Source organism: Lagenorhynchus albirostris, chromosome 14, assembly GCF_949774975.1.
Source record: "Lagenorhynchus albirostris chromosome 14, mLagAlb1.1, whole genome shotgun sequence".
NCBI lineage: Eukaryota > Metazoa > Chordata > Mammalia > Artiodactyla > Delphinidae > Lagenorhynchus > Lagenorhynchus albirostris.
The window spans coordinates 87341466-87363028 of record NC_083108.1 but is presented as its reverse complement, the minus strand read 5'-3'; the positions used below and the strand labels follow the sequence as shown (position 1 = coordinate 87363028).

Sequence of the window (21563 nt, the reverse complement as noted above, 5' to 3'; positions counted from 1 at the left end):
ATCCCATCAGTGCAAGTCAGCCGTGCTCCACACATGTGAACGCACCACACCACGGTACCGCACTTAGTAAGTTATCAGTCATCCTCAGAAACTCTTTACCCAAGCATGACAGACACACAGAAGAGTGCACAGGCCTTCCGGACGCCGCCTGCTAAACTCTCACGGTGGGACACCAGCACACACATCAAGAAGCCACCACCTCAGCGCTGGGGCACCCAGAGCACGCCCATCGCTGGGACTTTACTGTAAAGTGCTGGAGACGCACACCTGAGGACCACGTCGCACTCTACGATGACAGGAATGATAAGCTGCCTGCATGGCCATCAGAAGGGTGCACTCCTGGCTCACTATGGTCCATCCCAGCAGTGAGTCAGTACAAACCAGCTTGAAAGAATGATGTGGTGACGTCCTATTTTTATTGACGTTAACATTTGTCCACATCACGTTGTGATGAAACAATGAAAAACCCCAACAAACCCAGAGCTCCAAAAACCCGCCACCGGTATTTCACACTTGCAGCTGTGACCACCCACCTGCAGCCCTTGCCCTGGCCCTGAGAAAGGTCATTTCCTCAACTCATTTACATGACTTTTAACTACAGCCAGTAAATACCACACGCAGAGACATATCGAGATATCTGCAATGTGTCACTTTGTGCCTCGGAGGATTCAGCTGTAAGGTTTACGGAAAACAACCCCAGGCAGGGGCTGCGGCCCGGCCCCGTCTCGTGGGCCGCGTGGACGCTGGCTGCTGTCGGGTGCTGGGCTCTAGCAGGACCGGCCTCCCCTCTCTTCTCCGCAGGTCCATTTGGACAAGGCCAACTGGATGAGGGAAAACAACACTTTGTGCAGATGGTTCTTCTAAAGTTGCGCTTCTTGCCCTGGCGGTGCTCCTGCGGCCGGACGAGGATGCCACCCTGGGTTAGGGGTCAGGGCTGCGACCCGAGGGCAGTGCTCTGCCTGCCTACTGTTTACACTCACAACACCGTCTCTCACACCTTCCCTTCCTTGTGAGCTGAGAGGCAGCAGGGCCGAGAATCGCTCAAGAACAGTAGAACAGTGCGCTCTGTTCCCAAAGCAGTTTGCTCTCTGTAGCCGGGGCCACCGCAGGACGGGGGGCGCACGGGCCGCCTGCCGCTCCTGGCTGGCTTCGCTCGTCTCCTCCGTGTCAGCGCTGCCCAGTTCATTTTTAAGGCTCTGCCTAAATTGTCTCCAGGGAACCCAGTTCATCGTGAGACAGTTCTTCCTATCAAAAAGGTCTCTCTCACTTCAAATTCTTTTAGTGCAATAATATTTTTTGGGTTACATTTAAAAATAACTGGTTGTTGTTAAACAATTCTAACATGTGGAAATGAACCTTTACTTCTAAGAACACCTAACTCCCCCTCTGGCACTCCAAAAACTTATATACAAAATGATATGTTAAGACTAAAATAAATAAAATGTAGCGGCCTTTCTAACTTTAAAGGCTGGCGGAAGGGAAGTGCTGGCTGTGCCGCCAGCCGTGCTGCCTAGTAGAGAACCCTGTTGCCGCTCGGCTGCAAGAACCAGCTTTTAGTGCATTTAAAAAACCCCAGTAACTGTGGACTCTAAATTAGGAATATACACATTGCACGAACAAGGAGACGGAAGTAGGGGTAAGAGGCGCCAGTGAGCACTTCCACGCCGGATGCACGAGGCCTCCAGCAACGGGGAGTTAGTGGTCACGGCCCCAGGAGCCACAGGGCAGTCAGGGCTGCTGCGGAGATTTTCCCCGGAGAAGCAGAGAGAGTCTATTTTAGGAGAACCGAGACATGGTTTCCATGCCTTATCTAAGTGGTTTGTTGAGTGAGGAGAAACACAGAATGGCTGTCTTTCTCCCTCAGGGTTCTCCCTTCCTGCACATGAGGACAGAACCACGGTACTAATTAGTGATGATTAGTGCTGCACTAAACGGGGGAGAGATGGGAAAACACGCCCCCCATGATGGACGTCTGCAAAGGATAACAACCAGGTGGACGAGGCACACTGCAGGCGGCCAGTCCAGGACAACAGGAGAGGGTGAGTGGCAGCTTATTAGATGAATTCCTATTTATACGTTATTGCCAACCTGGTAATTTGTACCTCTGAACTTTATTACTGCTTCTTTTGCCTTTATCCTAACTAACGCCCGTCATTAGGAATACTTATTTCACCACTGTGGTTATAGTTTAGTACTTCATTTTGAGGCGAGGGAATAAGTGAATCAATATATTCAAAATATAACTCGTAATTAGGTCATGGGGTCTATTTATTCCAATAAAATGATTGATTACCCTTCACCATTAAAGTGAAAATCAGCAACTGAGGTGGGGGGCCTTGGCTGGGCTGAATTAAGATGATGCATTGTGGCGACCTCACTGTTTTTTTCAGCCTAAAAGTACTAAGAGGATATTAGAAAAAACCCCGGCAGCTAGACTTGAGAATAAGAAAACAAGAAGGATAACCAACCCCACACGCCCAGGGGCAGCTAGACTTGAGAATAAGAAAACAAGAAGGATAACCAACCCCACACGCCCAGGGGCAGCTAGACTTGAGAATAAGAAAACAAGAAGGATAACCAACCCCACACGCCCAGGGGCAGCTAGACTTGAGAATAAGAAAACAAGAAGGATAACCAACCCCACACGCCCAGGGGCAGCTAGACTTGAGAATAAGAAAACAAGAAGGATAACCAACCCCACACGCCCAGGGGCAGCCCCCCAACGGTGGCCGCGGGGCAGGCTGTCCGCGCCAGCACGTCTGCCTCGCGGTCCCGAGACGTGCGCCCTCCCCAACACGGCTCCACTTCTGAAACCAAGCAACCTCATGACGCGTCCCGCCGCGCAGGGCGGCGGCTCTCGAGACGACCGCACCCGGGGGAAGCAGGCGCGGGTCACGCCCTTCATGCAGGGTGAGGCTGAAGAGACTTGCAGGCCGCCCGCACTGCCAGACAGGACGGCTGGATGCAGGAGCTCTACCCAAACACAAGCCGAAGGGCCTGGCCTGCCCGGGCCTCCAGGGCTGCTCAGAGGCAGGGCTCCGGTACGTCCAGGCTCGGGGAGCGGCCAGCACCTGGGACTCGTCAGGACAGGCGTGTGTTCTGGCCTCTCCAACTACAGCCAAGGCGCTCCTGGGTGCACAGCTGGTGCAGGGGGCACGGACTCAACAACACAGGGGGTGGTTCGTGGGTATTAACGACATGAGCCACAGAACTATTTCAGGAAAACATCCCTCGGGCTGTTCAGAAAAGCGTGGTGGCCCCCTGCTCTCTGCAGCCCGGCACCCTCTCCCCTACTTGCAAGAACACCGTTGATGTGGACAATGGCCCTTCCTGCCCTCTCAGTGCGTGAATTCCGGATGAAGATCTCCAGCTGAAGCAGAAGACAGACCAGAACATTCTGCTCTCCCCGGCCACCTTGCTACGTTGAGGGAGAAGCACATGACCCGAGTCTGGCCCAGGTCAACAGATTCAAGACCAGGCTGAGCGGGGCGGGGCTGCGGAGTGAGGCACTGAGACAGGGGCCGGAGGGAGCAGAGCTGCGGAGCTCAGCCCGCCCAGGAGGCTGAGCCTGCAGAGGAACCCTCGAGACATACGTGAGCCCCAAGCACGCTGCGCCCCCCTCACAACTCAGAAAGTGAACCCAACTAGTTACTGGACTTGCTTAAGTCATTTGGGGGCAGTCGGGTGGTTTTCTAGCATGTGTAATCAGGGCCCTGACTGATGCAGCAATCCAGGCTTTCAAACGACTGGAAAAGAGATTGAAATGCCCAGCTAGCTCTGTAATCTAGACCTGGCTGCAGTGATGGAAACGTACTGTTTCTGCACTGCCCCCCACTGCAGTTAGCTACCAGCCATGTGCGGCTACTGAGCGCTTGAGATGTGGCCAGTGTGATCAAGGACCTGAATCCTCAATTTTAATTGAGTTAAGCTGAAATTGCCACGTGTGGCTGGTGGCCATACTGCACAGTGCACATCCGGAAGGAGTCAATGGCCCTGCTAATTTGTACTATAAATTATACGAAAACCCCAAGACCAAGTCACTGCTGAGTCAACACCCTCCCTGCAGCCCCACACCTCCCTTGTCTAGTTTCTGAAGGCGCCTGGCTGAGGCTCTGCACAGGGTGACCCGTGAGGAGCTGCCTGTGATGCCCGCGGGGGACACAGCAACAGAGCCGTGCGGCAACCAGTGTCCAACAAGCAAAGCGGCCTTTTGGGGATGGAATGTTAATACTCCAGCAAAAATGATCAGAGCACAGATCATCATGGGGTAGAAGAACACACAGGTTGGTCTGAGTCATGACTGGCAAAATCAGGAAGGAACATGAGAAAGATTAGTCATTTATAAGAGTATTTAAGGGCTTCCCTAGTGGCACAGTGGTTAGGAATCCGCCTGCCAATGCAGGGGACACGGGTTTGAGCCCTGGTCCGGGAAGATCCCACGTGCTGCGGAGCAACTAAGCCGGTGCACCACAACTACTGCGCCTGCACTCTAGAGCCCCTGAGCCACAACTACTGAGCCCACGAGCCACAGCTACTGAATCCCACGTGCCTAGAGCCCGTGTTCCGTAACAAGAGAAGCCACCGCAATGAGAAGCCCACGCACCACAATGAAGAGCAGCCCCCGCTCGCCGCAACTAGAGAAAGCCCGCGTGCAGCAACGAAGAACCAACGCAGCCAAACCTAAATAAAATAAGTAAATAAAAAAAAAAAAGAGTATTTAAAAACTTGTGCCCCTTATTTTGGTAACAGTGGGAAACAATACTGATCAGTCTTTGATCACAATAAAGTATTTGTCAACAAATTAGCACACAAACTAGCAACTATTATTTCCTGCTGTGGGAAAATAAATTGCTCAAAAGCAGACTAACATACATTTTAAAATAAAATCTTATTTCTGAAGTAACACTACATTAACCACTAAATGGGATAATTATATAAAGGACTCAAGATATATTATACGTTTCAAATCAGACTTTGAAACGCATCCTCTAAAACCGCATTTGCAAATGTCTACCAGTGCACATCGAGCCAGAGTCTCCCCAGTCGACCTCGCAGGCAGGGCAATCGCCCAGATCTGACTGCTGAGGCCTCTTTCCACATGACCCTCTCCTGCCCTCTAATCAGCTGTGCCCGCTCAGAGTGCTGTTGCCGCCGTATCCACATTCTTCCGTGGAAACGTACTGCAGCGGTTCAGCCTCTCCCAGACCGGTCCCCATCGCCGTGCTGGTTCTGCCCCTTCCTCCACAGACCCTTCATTCAGTGCGGGGTTGGGCCAATCACTGCTGCCTGCGCAGGCTTCCCCTGCCTCTGCAGCTTGTGGGTCTTTGGCCCCAGAGTGCCCTCGCCCCCGTCACCTCTCCAAATGACCATGGTTCCCCAAGACCCTGCTCTGTCCCCAAGCACTCTACGGACCCTGCCCTGGGCCGCCTCTGCTGTCCTGGGGGCCCGGCGCCCTCACCCTCTTGCTCAGAGCTGCTCTGTGCCCCGCAGGGCTGACCTGGTGGAAATGTCCATGGGCAGATGCCAACCACACGAATGCGACTGGTCACGGAGTAAGAGACAGGCTTCTAATTCACATCCCAAAGCGCCCTGAATATAACAGAGGCTCAACAAACATGGGCTGATTTTTGTTCCCCTTTCCTTTTCAAACTCTTGTTGGACCTGTAAACTTGGCAGGATCATTAACTTGAAAAAATTACTGTTATCTAAACAATGTCTTGAAGTCTGTTGTTACCACGTAAATGACGGCATGATTCAACAGGGATTCAATTCAAGACTTCTGATTTCTCTTTGTTTTGAATTAAGAGCACAAACAAACACACACCAGAAATGGGATGGTATATACACAGATTTCTAAGTACTACTTATGAATAGTGTTTTAAATATTTTATATACTGCTTACAAATTTAACATACTAGTATCTGTCCACATCAATAAACACACTCCAAGGCATCATTAAAAGTTATACCTGAGTATGTAAAAATCACCTCTCCTAAGAGATCGATGGAACCGAACAGACAACCATGCACTAACAGAGCATGTACAGCTGGGACTGAGTGTATAATAAAGGGGCCCTTGAACTAGTGCAAAAAGATGTGTGATTTAGTGGGTTGTGTTGTGTCTAGCTATATGCTCCCCAGAATGAAATAAATTCCCAGTGGGGCAGATTAAAAGACAAAAAGGAAACTGTTGGTAACTCTAGTGATACAGAGCTAACACAAAACAGGAGAGAAAAGCCAGCCAGCCAGGAGAAAAGTAAAGGCTATGGAAGGGGTTCACAGCAGGGGAATAAAAAGGCCACAAAACCCGTGAAAAGTTACTCAGTTAACACCTATAATTAAAATATGTAGGTTAAACCAAACAGATACCATCTTTTCCTATCTATCAGACTCACAGAATTAAGGTGATGACAGCCAGTGACGGCAGGGCGTGAAGACAGTTACATTCACACACCACAGAGACAAACAAAACGAAAACAACCCCCCCCCCCAAACTGCTATAATCGTTCCAGGCACTAATTTAGCAATAAAATAAATTTAAAAAATTTTAAATCTGAAATTTAAAAATCAATTCCACAGTCAGGGATTTATGCCGTGGATATACTCCCCTCAGTGAGCACAGAAGGCTTAAAGCAGCACTGCTGTAACAGTAAAACCCCAGGAGCGGCTCGCGTTTCCACCAGCAGGGAGGGGTGAACCAAGTACGGCACAGGCAGGCGGTGCCTGATTTCAGGACTGATGTATGCAAGGACTGACAGTCACTCATCCTGTAAACAGTTACCAAGTGTCTATTACACACGAGGCACTACTCTGGCATTGATATGGAAGGATCCCTAGCAGAAGTGAAAAGAATCGAGATACCAGAATAATGGACAGGGCACAGTCCTATTATTGTAATATTCAAAATCTGTTCCTAACTAAATAGGATGACGGGTGCCAGGGGCCTGGAGAGGGGACTGGGGAGCTGGGGTTTAACGCGGACAGCTTCAGTTTGGGAAGATGGAGAAGTTCTGGAGATGGATGGTGGGGATGGCTTCACAACAATATGAATGTACTTAATGCCCCTGAACTATATGCTTAAAAAGCGTTAAAATGATAAACTGCATGTATATTTTACGCACTAAAAAATGAATTAAAAACGGATACTTTGGAGACGGCGGGGAAGATGGCGGAAGAGTAAGACACGGAGATCACCTTTCTCCCCACAGATACACCAGAAATACATCTACACGTGGAACAACTCCTACAGAACACCTACTGAACGCTGGCAGAAGACCTCAGACCTCCCAAAAGGCAAGAAACTCCCCACGTACCTGGGTAGGGCAAAAGAAAAAAGAAAAAACAGAGACAAAAGAATAGGTACAGGACCGGCACCACGGAGGTGCAGGGAGGAGCAGGGCGGAGACTGCGGATGGCGGAGGGGGAAAGCTTCGGAGACGTGGAGGAGAGCAACAGGGGTGCGGAAGGCAAAGCGGGGAGATTCCCGCACAGAGGATCGGTGCCGACCAGCACTCACCAGCCCGAGAGGCTTATCTGCTCACCCCCCGGGGCTGGTGGGGCTGGGAGCTGAGGCTCGGGCTTTGGTCGGAGTGCAGGGAGAGGACTGGGGTTGGCGGCGTCAACACAGCCTGCAGGGGGTTAGTGCACCACGGCTGGCCGGGAGGGAGTCCGGGGAAAAGTCTGGACCTGCCGAAGAGGCAAGAGACTTTTTCTTGCCTCTTTGTTTCCTGGTGCGCGAGGAGAGGGGATTAAGAACGCTGCTTAAAGGAGCTCCAGAGACGGGCGCGAGCCGTGGCTCTCAGCGCGGACCCCAGAGACGGGCATGAGACGCTAAGGCTGCTGCTGCCGCCACCAAGAAGCCTGTGTGCGAGCACAGGTCACTATCCACACCCCCTCCCGGGAGGCCGTGCAGCCCGCCACTGCCAGGGTCCTGGGATCCAGGGACAACTTCCCCGGGAGAGCTCACGGCGCGCCTCAGGCTGGTGCAACGTCACGCCGGCCTCTGCCGCCGCAGGCTCGCCCCGCATCGTGCCCCTCCCTCTCCCCCCGGCCTGAGTGAGCCGGAGCCCCCAAATCAGCGGCTCCGTTTTTTTTCTTATATTATTTTAAAATAATATCCTAGCAAATTCTACCACCATTTGAGTGATTAATAAAAAATAAAACTTTCATTTATTTTCTAGCACCTGAAAACATCTCTAAACCTTTCAACTGAAGTATGTATAGATGAATGTGCAGACCAAAGTAAAAGCATCAAGATAATTATATTTAAAAATGAGTCAGGATTAAAGGCGATGTCCTCCTTTTTAAAAGCATATTGCAGTATTCCAAGTACATATCCTTACTCTCAGCGGCTCCTTTAACCCCGTCCTATGTGAGTGAAGAACACACGCCCTCCTGCGACCTACGCGCAGAGGCGGGGCCAAATCCAAAGCTGAGCCCCCCAGCTGTGCGAACAAAGAAGAGAAAGGGAGGGAAATCTCTCCCAGCAGCCTCAGGAGCAGCGGATTAAAGCTCCACAAGCAACCTGATGTACCCTGCATCTGTGGAATACCTGAATAGACAACGAATCATCCCAAATTCAGGAGGTGGACTTTGAGAGCAAGATTTATGATTTTTTCCCCTTTTCCTCTTTTTGTGAGTGTGTATGTGTATGCTTCTGTGTGAGATTTTGTCTGTATAGCTTTGCTTTCACCATTTGTCCTAGGGTTCTATCTGTCCGTTTATTTTTACTTAAAAAATTTTTTTTCTTAATATTTTTTATTTTAATAACTTTATTTTATTTTATCTTACTTTATTTTATTTTCTTTTTTCCTCCCTCCCTCCCTCCCTCCTTCCCTCCCTCCCTCCTTTTTCTCCCTTTTATTCTGAGCCGTGTGGATGAAAGGCTCTTGGTGCTGCAGCCAGGAGTCAGTGCTGTGCCTCTGAGGTGGCAGAGCCAACTTCAGGACACTGGTCCACAAGAGACCTCCCAGCTCCACGTAATATCAAATGGCGAAAATCTCCCAGAGATCTCCATCTCAACACCAACACCCAGCTTCACTCAACAACCAGCAACTACGGTGCTGGACACCCTATGCCAAACAACTAGCAAGACAGGAACACAACCCCACCCATTAGCAGAGAGGCTGCCTAAAATCATAATAAGTCCACAGACACCCCAAAACACACCACCAGACGTGGACCTGCCCACCAGAAAGACAAGATCCAGCCTCATCCACCAGAACACAGGCACCAGTCCCCTCCACCAGGAAGCCTACACAACCCACTGAACCAACTTTAGCCACTGGGGACAGACACCAAAAACAACGGGAACTACGAACATGCAGCCTGCAAAAAGGAGACCCCAAACACAGTAAGTTAAGCAAAATGGGAAGACAGAGAAACACACAGCAGATGGAGAAGCAAGATAAAAACCCACCAGACCTAACAAATGAAGAGGAAATAGGCAGTCTACCTGAAAAAGAATTCAGAATAATGATAGTAAAGATGACCCAAAATCTTGGAAATAGAATAGAGAAAACGCAAGAAACTGTAACAAGGACCTAGAAGAACTAAAGATAAAACAAGCAATGATGAACAACACAATAAATGAAATTAAAAATACTCTAGAAGGGATCAATAGCAGAATAACTAAGGCAGAAGAACGGATAAGTGACCTGGAAGATAAAATAGTGGAAATAACTACTGCAGAGCAGAATAAAGAAAAAAGAATGAAAAGAATTGAGGACAGTCTCAGAGACCTCTGGGACAACATTAAATGCACCAACATTCGAATTACAGGGGTCCCAGAAGAAGAGGAGAAAGTATTTGAAGAGATTACAGTTGAAAACTTCCCTAATATGGGAAAGGAAATAGTTAACCAAGTCAGGAAACACAGAGAGTCCCATACAGGGTAAATCCAAGGAGAAACACACCAAGACACATATTAATCAAACTGTCAAAAATTAAATACAAAGAAAACATATTAAAAGCAGCAAGGGAAAAACAACAAATAACATACAAGGGAATCCCCATAAGGTTAACAGCTGATCTTTCAGCAGAAACTGTGCAAGCCAGAAGGGACTGACAGGACATATGTAAAGTGATGAAGGAGAAAAACCTACAAGCAAGATTACTCTACCCAGCAAGGATCTCATTCAGATTTGAGGGAGAAATTAAAACCTTTACAGACAAGCAAAAGCTGAGTGAGTTCAGCACCACCAAACCAGCTTTACAACAAATGCTAAAGGACCTTCTCCAGGCAAGAAACACAAGAGAAGGAAAAGACCTACAATAACAAACCCAAAACAATTAAGAAAATGGGAATAGGAACATACATATTGATAATTACCTTAAATGTAAATGGATTAAATACTCCCACCAAAAGACACAGACTGGCTGAATGGATACAAAAACAAGACCCATATATATGCTGTCTACAAGAGACCCACTTCAGACCTAGAGACACATACAGACTGAAAGCGAGGGGATGGAAAAAGATATTCCATGCAAATGGAAACCAAAAGAAAGCTGGAGTAGCAATTCTCATATCAGACAAAATAGACTTTAAAATAAAGAATATTACAAGAGACAAAGAAGGACCCTACATAATGATCAAGGGATCAATCCAAGAAGAAGATACAACAATTGTAAATATTTATGCACCCAACATAGGAGCACCTCAATACATAAGGCAAATACTAACAGCCACAAAAGGGGAAATCAACAGTAACACATTCGTAGTAGGGGACTTTAACACCCCACTTTCACCAATGGACAGATCATCCAAAATGGAAATAAATAAGGAAACACAAGCTTTAAATGATACATTAAACAAGATGTACTTAATTGATATTTATAGGACACTCCATCCAAAAACAACAGAATACATTTTTCTCAAGTGCTCATGGAACATTCTCCAGGATAGATCATATCTTGGGTCACAAATCAAGCCTTGGTAAATTTAAGAAAATTGAAATTGTATCGAGTATCTTTTCCAACCACAATGCTATGAGACTAGATATCAATTACAGGAAAAGATCTGTAAAAAATACAAACACATGGAGGCTAAACAATACACTACTTAATAACGAAGTGATCCCTGAAGAAATCAAAGAGGAAATTAAAAAATACCTAGAAACAAATGACAATGGAGACACGACGACCCAAAACCTATGGGATGCAGCAAAAGCAGTTCTAAGAGGGAAGTTTATAGCAATACAATCCTACCTTAAGAAACAGGAAACATCTCGAATAAACAACCTAACCTTGCACCTAAAGCAATTAGAGAAAGAAGAACCAAAAAACCCCAAAGTTAGCAGAAGGAAAGAAATCATAAAGATCAGATCAGAAATAAATGAAAAAGAAATGAAGGAAACGATAGTAAAGATCAATAAAACTAAAAGCTGGTTCTTTGAGAAGATAAACAAAATTGATAAACCATTTGCCAGACTCATCAAGAAAAAAAGAGAGAAGACTCAAATCAACAGAATTAGAAATGAAAAAGAAGAAGTAACAACTGACACTGCAGAAATAGAAAAGATCATGAGAGATTACTACAAGGAACTCTACGCCAATAAAATGGACAACCTGGAAGAAATGGACAAATTCTTAGCAACGCACAACCTGGCAAGACTGAATCAGGAAGAAATAGAAAATAGGAACAGACCAATCATAAGCACTGAAATTGAAACTGTGATAAAAAATCTTCCAACAAACAAAAGCCCAGGACCAGATGGCTTCACAGGCGAATTCTATCAAATATTTAGAGAAGAGCTAACACCTACCCTTCTCAAACTCTTCCAAAATATAGCAGAGGGAGGAACACTCCCAAACTCATTACACAAGGCCACCATCACCCTGATTACCAAAACCAGACAAGGATGTCACAGAGAAAGAAAACTACAGGCCAATATCACTGATGAACATAGATGCAAAAATCCTCAACAAAATACTATCAAACAGAATCCAACAGCACATTAAGAGGATCATACACCATGATCAGGTGGGGTTTATTCCAGGAATGCAAGGATTCTTCAATATACGCAAATCAATCAATGTGATACACCATATTAACAAACTGAAGGAGAAAAACCATACAGTCATCGCAATAGATGCAGAGAAAGCTTTCGACAAAATTCAACACCCATTTATGATAAAAACCCTCCAGAAAGTAGGCAGAAAGGGAACTTTCCTCAACATAATAAAGGCCATATATGACAAACCCACAGCCAACATCGTCCTCAATGGTGAAAAACTGAAAGCATTTCCACTAAGATCAGGAACAAGACAAGGTTGCCCACTCTCACCACTCTTATTCAACAGAGTTTTGGAAGTTTTAGCCACAGCAATCAGGGAAGAAAAGGAAATAAAAGGAATCCAAATCGGAAAAGAAGAAGTAAAGCTGTCAGTGTTTGCAGATGACATGATACTATACATAGAGAATCCTAAAGATGCTACCAGAAAACTACTAGAGCTAATCAATGAATTTGGTGAAGTAGCAGGATACAAAATTAATGCACAGAAATCTCTGGCATTCCTATACACTAATGATGAAAAACCTGAAAGTGAAATCAAGAAAACACTCCCATTTACCACTGCAACAAAAAGAATAAAATATCTAGGAATAAACCTACCTAAGGAGACAAATGACCTGTATGCAGAAAATTATAAGACACTGATGAAAGAAATTAAAGATGATACAAATAGATGGAGAGATATACCATGTTCTTGGATTGGAAGAATCAACATTGTGAAAATGACTCTACTACCCAAAGCAATCTACAGATTCAATGCAATCGCTAGCAAACTACCAATGGCATTTTTCACAGAACTAGAACAAAAACTTTCACAATTTGTATGGAAACACAAAAGACTCTGAATAGCCAAAGCAATCTTAAGAAAGAAAAATGGAGCTGGTGGAATCAGGCTCCCTGACTTCAGACTATACTACAAAGCTACAGTAATCAAGACAGTATGGTACTGGCACAAACACAGAAATATAGATCAATGGAACAGGATAGAAAGCCCAGACATAAACCTACGTACCTATGCTAACTCATCTATGACAAAGGAGGCAAAGATATACAGTGGAGAAGAGACAGCCTCTTCAGTAAGTGGTGCTGGGAAAACTGGACAGCTACATGTAAAAGAATGAAATTAGAACACTTCCTGACACCATACACAAAAATAAACTCAAAATGGATTAAAGACCTAAATGTAATGCCAGACACTATAAAACTCTTAGGGGAAAACATAGGCAGAACACTCTATGACATACATCACAGTAAGATCCTTTTTGACCCACCTCCTAGAGTAACGGAAATAAGACCAAAAATAAACAAATGGGACCTAATGAAACTTAAAAGCTTTTTGCACAGCAAAGGAAACCATAAAAAAGATGAAAAGACAACCCTCAGAATGGGAGAAAATACTTGCAAACGAAGCAACTGACAAAGGATTAATCTCCAAAATATACAAGCAGCTCAATATCCAAAAAACAAACAACCCAATCCAAAAATGGGCAGAAGACCTACATAGACATTTCTCCGAAGAAGATATACAGACTGCCAACAAACACATGAAAGGATGCTCAACATCACTAATCATCAGAGAAATGCAAATCAAAACTACAATGAGGTGTCACCTCACACCGGTCAGAATGGCCATCATCAAAAAATCTACAGACAATAAATGCTGGAGAGGGTATGGAGAAAAGGGAACCCGCTTATACTGTTGGGGGGAATGTAAACTGATACAGCCACTATGGAGAACAGTATGGAGGTTCCTTAAAAAACTAAAAATAGAACTACCATATGACCCAGGAATCCCACTCCTGGGCATAAACCCTGAGAAAACCATAATTCAAAAAGAGTCATGCACCCCAATGTTCACTGCAGCACTATTTACAAAAGCCAGGACATGGAAACAACCTAAATGCCCACCAAGAGACAAACTGATAAAGAAGATGTGGTACATATACACAATGGAATATTACTCAGCCATAAAAAGAAACGAAACTGAGTTATTTGTAGTGAGGTGGATGGACCTAGTCTGTCATACAGAATGAAGTAAGTCACAAAGAGAAAAAGAAATACCGTATGCTAACACACACATATGGAATCTAAAAAAAAAAAAAAAGGGTTCTGAAGAACCTAGGGGCAGGACAGGAATAAAAACGCAGATGTAGAGAATGGACTTGAGGACATGGGGAGGGGGAAGGGTATAAGCAAGGATGAAGTGAGAGAGTGGCATGGACATATATACACTACCAAACGTAAAATAGATAGCTAGTGGGAAGCAGCTGCATAGCACAGGGAGATCAGCTCGGTGCTTTGTGACCACCTAGAGGGGTGGGATAGGGAGGGTGGGAGACGCAAGAGGGAGGAGATATGGGGATATATGTATAGCTGATTCACTTTGCTATACAGCAGAAACTAACACAGCATTGTAAAACAATTATACTCCAATATAGATATTAAAAAAAACCCCAAACAAACAAAAAGCCCACAGTTTTATTAGAAAATAGAGAAGCAACCATGTAACATAATGGCTTACAGTATCTATGTATGCAGATACCTTTTAATTAAGCCCTATATTCCCTGCGCAAATGACATCAAAACAATAAAGGAAATTAAAGTAGTCCACTCACACCCCTCCCATGTGGCAGCTCCCTCACCTTCTTAAGTTCCCTGCCTGCCCACACTATATGCGCGTTTTTACAGCTGCAGCCATAAACGTGGAGCTGTTCTGTACTCTGCCTCTCCCTCCTTTTCTATCTGTGGCGGTTATAGCAGCTGCATGTTTTCATCACTGCCCTGGCGCAGAGGTGCTCCCAAAGCCAGGGCATGACTGCAGGTGCTTTTCTGGGCCCGCCTGCCTTTGGCCTCCCCAGGCGGCCGCCTCCGGAAGCAGCACAGGGAAGCACAGAGGCGGCCAGGCCGGTGCTCCAGCAGGTGGCCGGGTGCCCAGGAGGATGGCAAGCGCGCCCAGCCCGCCAGGGCGCAGCCCACAGTCCACAGGCTCTCACGGAAGCTGGCATTTGTGCTCCCCAGCCTGATCCAGCTACCATTTTTGAGGTCTCCTGCCAGATTTGAATTTCAGACCGACTCCTGAGGTGAGAAAGCTGATTCGACCTTCAACAGAATGCTGAAAATCTGAACTTAGAATGCTGCTTTCCATGGAGAAACAAATAAACCAGTGGCTACATGCAGCAAAAATCAGTTTTTAGTAACGGCCTTAGACGCTCAGAAATGTCAACATAATTAAAGTAAAAAACGCGCAGCGCCCGTTCTACGTTACAGGAAAAAGGCAGCTGCGAAAGACGTTTGCGGACCCCTGGAGAAGCGGGGCAGGCCGTGTTCTGAGCAGTCCAACGCCCCACGCCCCACTGCCATGTGAAGGGAGGAAATGGGCCGGGGACTAAGCTGTGGTTCTACAGCTTAGGAAAGAGTTGTGAGCATCTGACCCCTTTAAGAGAAGACGACGGTAACCATATCTTACTTTTCTTTTTAATTAAAGTGCTGCTATTAACACAGACCCCTGAGTAAGGTTCTTGGTCGTCAGTGTGAGCTCAAGGGCCACTGCTGTGGCAGGAGCCTCACTGCTCTGGTGAGTCTGTCCAGGCCCGAAGCGGCCCTCGCAGCCGAAGCTGTCCTGCAGCTCCTGGGAGGCTCACTACGAAGCACAGGCTCCCAGCCTGAGCCCAAAGGTCCGTGTCTGTGACACTGCACCCAGTATTTGGTGTGCATGTGCACTCAGGGAGTTTTCATCAGGTTCTCACTGACCCCAGCTATACAGTACAGACAGACCTCATTTTATTGTACTTCACAGATACCGCGGGTTTTTTTGTTGTTGTTGTTTGTTTTTTTACAAATTGAAGGTTTGTGGCAACTCTGCGTCGATCAAGTCTATCAGGGCCACCTTCCCAAGAGCAGTTGCTTATTTCATGTCTCTGTGTCACATGTTGGTAATTCTCGTAATGTTTCAAACTTTTTCATTATTAGATCTGTGATCAGTGATGTTACTATTGCAAAAAGATTACCACTCGCTGAAGGCTCAGATGATGGTTGGCATTTTTTAGCAATAAAGGGTTTTTAAATTGAGGTATGTGTATATTTTTCAGACATAATGCTATTGCACACTTAACAGACTACAGTATACTGTAAACATAACTCTTATACACACTGGGAAACCAAGAAGTGCATGTGATTTGCTTCGCTGCTATGGTCTGGAACTGAAACCACGGTATCTCCGAGGTCTGCCCGGAAAAGCACGCGATCCCCCGTGGCAGAAGGGCGGGGTCTGCTCACAGCCTTCACGCAGGCTCGAGCGCTGAGCGGCCGGAGGAACCCACACTCAGGTGCTTTTGCCAACCACGCTTTGCCCAGAACACAGACGTGGACCCTTGTTTAACTCACCTCGACGCTGAAAGGATTTTCTTCCACTTTCCCGACTTCTGCTTCTGGCAGAGGATTTTTTAAGGTTTGTAAAAATAAAGCTGCTTTCCTTTTACGTTCCGCTTGAAGCTGCTTCTCCTTTGATTCCTTAGACGCCTGGGCAAGCTTTTCCCTGGCAGCAGCTGCCAGTCGGTCCTCCAACTTTTGCTTTGCTTAAGGAATAAACAGAAAAAAAGATGTTTAGAGCAAGCAGTACTGTATAAATATATTGCTATCTTAATTTCCATGGGCAGTAAAAGGGTCGTGAAATATAATGCAGTTATTTTAAAACGTGAATATGATACAGGTTTCAGGAAAGGCCAACAAATCAGGCAAACAATTCTCAGAGCATTAGTTTACAATGCTTTTACTATTGGTACTTCTCACATTTTACATTCAAAATCAAAGTCAGAAAGTTGTTGGGATTCCACAGCAGTGAAACCTGAAATGAGGAAAACCTCGGAATGGTTCTCATAAACATGTGCCCAAATTACCAGGTAAGGAACACCGTGAAAAGTGTTTTATTCCAAATGATCTGACACACTGTTCAGTCCACACGCAATAAATGCAGATTTAGGTACACATGCATGAACACAAGTGTGCTCGGGGGGAGCAGCACAACGCTAGTTCCCGAGAGCAGGGCATCCTGTGGTTTAAGAATTACCTTCCATCAATGTTGCGTGATCTGTTTGTGTATACAAAGAAAAATTCATTCACAAAACCAGTTAGAACAGAAACATACTGCAAACGCAACTGTTAATTCACTACTTTAGTGAGAGCAGAACAGAACTTATTTTGGAGGAGGGACAGAACACGACAAGACGTTCCCCACAAACACTGCTAGCCATGCGTCAGAGGCAAGCGGTGGCCACACCGTGACCCCTGAAGACGAGCCACAGCCTGAAAACCAGCTTGGGCCCCAGCACCTTCAAGGGTCCGATGGTTCTGCAGGGAGATGGCCTCGCAAAGAGGCGTCTCCCAGCTCGGAACATTACCCCGAGCTGGGCGCACAGGCTGAGCATTTGCCCCAAGGCTGCCATTAAAGCCTTCTCGGCCACCCTCAGCCGATCCTCTGAAAACACATCGCCGAGGGCACTGCATCTGAGCTTAAGGAACAGCAGCGCTCCTCACTCCACAGAGAACTTCTCAGCTGAGCCAAAGCAGCCCGCGGCTCCGCAGTGGTTCTGATCTCCACAGGCTGGAGACTCCAGCTGGCAGTCTCGTAGTTTTGCCTTAGTAGGTTAATCTTGTATTTATGTACTTTTCTTTTAAGAAGTTTAAAACATATTGACAAACCTTGCTTTGCTTCTAGCTCCTCCTGGGTAAGTTGAGGCCGCTTCTCCTCAACAACTACACAGGGTGGGGCAACTGCCGGGTTAGTGTTTGTAGCACTACTAGAACTTTCTTGGCCTTCTTTGCTTTCTTCATCATCATCACTGTCATCATCTAGCTTAACACGATTTTTTTCCAGGGGAAGTAGATCATTTTCTTTGGCCTTGATTGCAAAGCTTATTGGAGCAAATGAAGCTATTGAGAAAAGGTGAAAATGGTAATACATTTTTAAGTAACTGGAAGCACAGAGCAGAAATCTACACGGGCCCCACCATCCACATGAGCATCAGCTGGTGGAGCAATGTCTTGAGTGGAGCCACATCTTACGCAGAGGGAGGTTCTAGGGGCCGCAGGCAGTGCCTGTGATGTCAGAGGGCATTTAAGAGGACATCACACGCGCTGAGCCCGACGGAGGGGAAGGCAGAGCACCGGCTCCACCTCGGGCCACGTCAGGATGCGCACACTGAGTGCCAGCTGGGGTCGCTCTACGGGCAAATGGTCAATTTTGTTGGTGTTTTCCTTTTTTTCTGGGCTCAGCACATTGCTGAGTTTGCAGAAGTAAGCATATGATGGGACTCCACTATTGAAAGGTACTTCTAAAAAATCCCAACCATAGAAGGTAACCTTTTCTTACAAAAGCAAGCTGCAGAAACTGTTCCTTTATTCAGCAAACGTTTGACTGGGTGCCTACTTTGCGCTAGGCGTTATGTCAGACTATTCTCTGCACCTTTAAGAATACCTTAAACCTAGTGTAACGAAAATTTAGGTGGTTCGATTTTTCTCTCCTAGAATATTTGGAAATTTTAATTGAAGAGAAATACGAAGGCCCCAAAGGAAACAATCTTCTTCCCCTTCCCCCGTCTACTCAGCACTCACTGAGTCCCTGCGTCCTCAGACTATGGCAAATGGCTCCTAACAACACCTAACTGGTTGTAATGAGATACTTTATTTTTAAAAACCATGTGTTATTACTGATGAAAGCTATTCAAGTAAACCACAGCGAAGGGCAATGTCAAGTGCAGTGCAAACGGGCTGACTCTGAGAGGGAAGTGGATCTAGGTTACCGAAGGCAGGTTCTGATGTGGCTATAACTGTGAAGGTGAGCTCACCCAGCTGCCCCCGCCCCCCCCCCCGCCCCCCCGGGCTTCTCTACTTTCAGCATTTCACGGTTCCAAACCCAAGTGTGACTTGAAGCTGGTAAATAACCCAGATCTCTGACATATAATCATCTCTCGTCAATAATCTCTCAAGCTACACAGCACACCCCAAGATGTTAAACGTTAGCAAAGTGATATTTTATAAGTCAGAATGAAAAGGGGGCAAAATCAGTCTCTGTTGATTATGCAACGCCATGCACTTGCACTGTACGTGGTGCGCTGAGGTCTACCTTCCTAACAAGCCCCAAACAAAGATATAACACGGGGTGGAAAGCACACTTTGCTGGGAGAGTCAATATTAACCATTTTACCGTGGTTATGTTAAGAACGGCCCTTATCTTTTGGAGGTAAGTGCGATCACACTGATGGATAAAATGCCATGATGTTGGGATCTGCTTCAGAATATCCTGGGGGTGGGCTGGACTGAGAATTCTAAGATGTGTCCTGCGTCGGCCACGGGCGCTGGATGCTAGCACTGCGTGTGTGACTATTACACCAGGCTCTGTTTCTGTACTTGTTTGAAATTCTCCGTAAGAAAATACTTTCATAATATTAACCGTTTATAGCCTCTAGTAATATGGTCTCTTTAAGAATAGAGTCAAAGAAACAGAGAAAAGAAAACTTCAGTTAAATGTTAATCAAAATTACTCAAGTTAACTTGGGCTAAAGTATTATATCACAAAATAATTTTAAAACAATTACTCCCAATCTCTTCCTCCAAATTAAAAAATATGCAATCAACAAATATATTAAAATGAAAACTTCTGGAACACAGTTTAATGCATGTCGAATACAGTGCCAAACAGCACCACTGTTCGATACATACTTTAAAGTGATTTAGGGACTTCCCTGGTGGTGCAGTGGTTAAGAATCCGCCTGCCAATGCAGGGGGACACGGGTTCGAGCCCTGGTCTGGGAAGGTCCCATATGCCGCGGAACAACTAAGCCCATGCGCCACAGCTACTGAGCCTGCGCTCTAGAGCCCGCGAGCTGCAACTACTGAGCCCACGTGCCACAACTACTGAAGCCCGTGAGCCCTAAAGCCCATGCTCCGCAACAAGAAGCCTGCACACTGCAATGAGGAGTAGCCCCTGCTCGCCACAACTAGAGAAAGCCCGCGCACAGCAACGAAGACCCAACGCAGCCCCCAAAATAAATAAATAAATAAATTTGTATTAAAAAAATAGTGACGTAATAAAAGAACTGACTAATGTGCAGAGTCTCCACGCCTCACCTCACTTAACATTTGCAACCCCTGGAGGAGACAGATACTATCAGGCCTCCCCATTTACAGATAAGGAAACTGAGGCTCAAACGGTCAAGTAAGCTTCCCAGAAGAGCTCAGCCAGAAAGCAGGGGATGAGGAACTATTTTCTTTGGAGAATTACTCAATTACACAACTACTGCTTCTACCTGGAACCTTATTTGCAAGTCACCTCACAACACGTGAAAAGCACTTCCTACAGCCTTCAGCGGTTTCCTGTTGTGTTAAGGATGAGCAGCAGCTGTGGAGGGGCCCCTCTCCCACCCCCCGCTCCTGCACTGCGCTCCAGCCCCGCCCTGTCTTCTGCCTGGAGCCGTCATCCTTTTCTCATGCCTGGCTTTCTTGCTCGTCTCATCTCAAATGAAGACTCTCCTCAGACAGGCCCTGCCCGGCCTCTCTCCTTCACGCCACTCTTGACGTTCTGTGTTGTGTGTGCGGTCTGGTTACCCCAGAGCCTGGAGCGGGCAGGACCGCAGGACTAACGTGGCCCCGGTGTGCAATGACGCAGAGTACCCTGTGCTCAGGAAACACGCGTGAGTGAGCCGACGGCGCCCGGCCCTCCACCTTCCACATCAAATATGCTTCCTTTCTTAAGGTATCAAGTTTCATTACTAACTTTTAACTTCTAAGGTAATACATATTCTCTATAGGAAATTTTGAAAACACAAGTGAACAAAATGAAAGACCAACTGCTATTCAGATACGGGAAAGAAATGATCTGAACACAATGGTTCCGAGGCACGTACACGTGCATGTGTACAAACACGCGAAAAATGGGACCATACTTTATAGCCTGCTGTTTTCACTTAGTAAGCGACACCTTTCCATAGAAAACGTTTAGACATCTTTCCATGTCAACATACATCATTTTAATAAATGGCAATAATATTTCTTAGTATGGACATGCCAACTGATTTCAGTCTCCCACGATGGTTCCCAATTTTTTATTTTTAAAAGCCCACGAGCCTTGGGAGGAACACCTGGTCGAGACGTCCTGGTGAGCCAGACGTTTCTAGGAGTGGGAGGGCATCCGCATTTAGGGTTTGGTCCCCATCATTGGGCTCTCCCCTGGAGAGGCCTTACCGACAACACTCCAAGGACAACGCACGATTGAGGGTCCTGCCACTTGCACGCTCTCTGTTACTTTCTAACTTTACCAAATTGGAGGCAAAGAACAGTATCTTGTTAGTGAGGATATATTTTAAAAGTTTAGGACTTCCCTGGTGGTGCAGTGGTTAAGAATCCGCCTGCCAGTGCAGGGGACACGGGTTCGAGCCCTGGTCCAGGAAGATCCCACATGCTGCAGAGCAACTAAGCCCACGTGCCGCAACTACTGAAGCCTGTGCTCCGCAACAAAAGCCACCACAATGAGAAGCCCGCGCACCACAATGAAGAG

The 21563-nt window shown here is 46.4% G+C and overlaps 1 protein-coding gene across 3 annotated transcripts in view; it reads right to left on the bottom strand.

Moving 5' to 3' along the window:
- SFSWAP (splicing factor SWAP) overlaps positions 1-21563 on the bottom strand; it is an 81747-nt gene that overhangs the window by 19575 nt on the left and 40609 nt on the right. For all 3 annotated transcript variants that reach the window (XM_060122029.1, XM_060122027.1, XM_060122028.1), the window contains 2 exons: positions 17711-17941; positions 16397-16587 (listed from right to left, as the gene is read on the bottom strand). In XM_060122029.1, coding sequence (XP_059978012.1) covers positions 16397-16587; positions 17711-17941 — 422 coding nt within the window. The remainder of the gene's footprint in view (positions 1-16396; positions 16588-17710; positions 17942-21563) is intronic.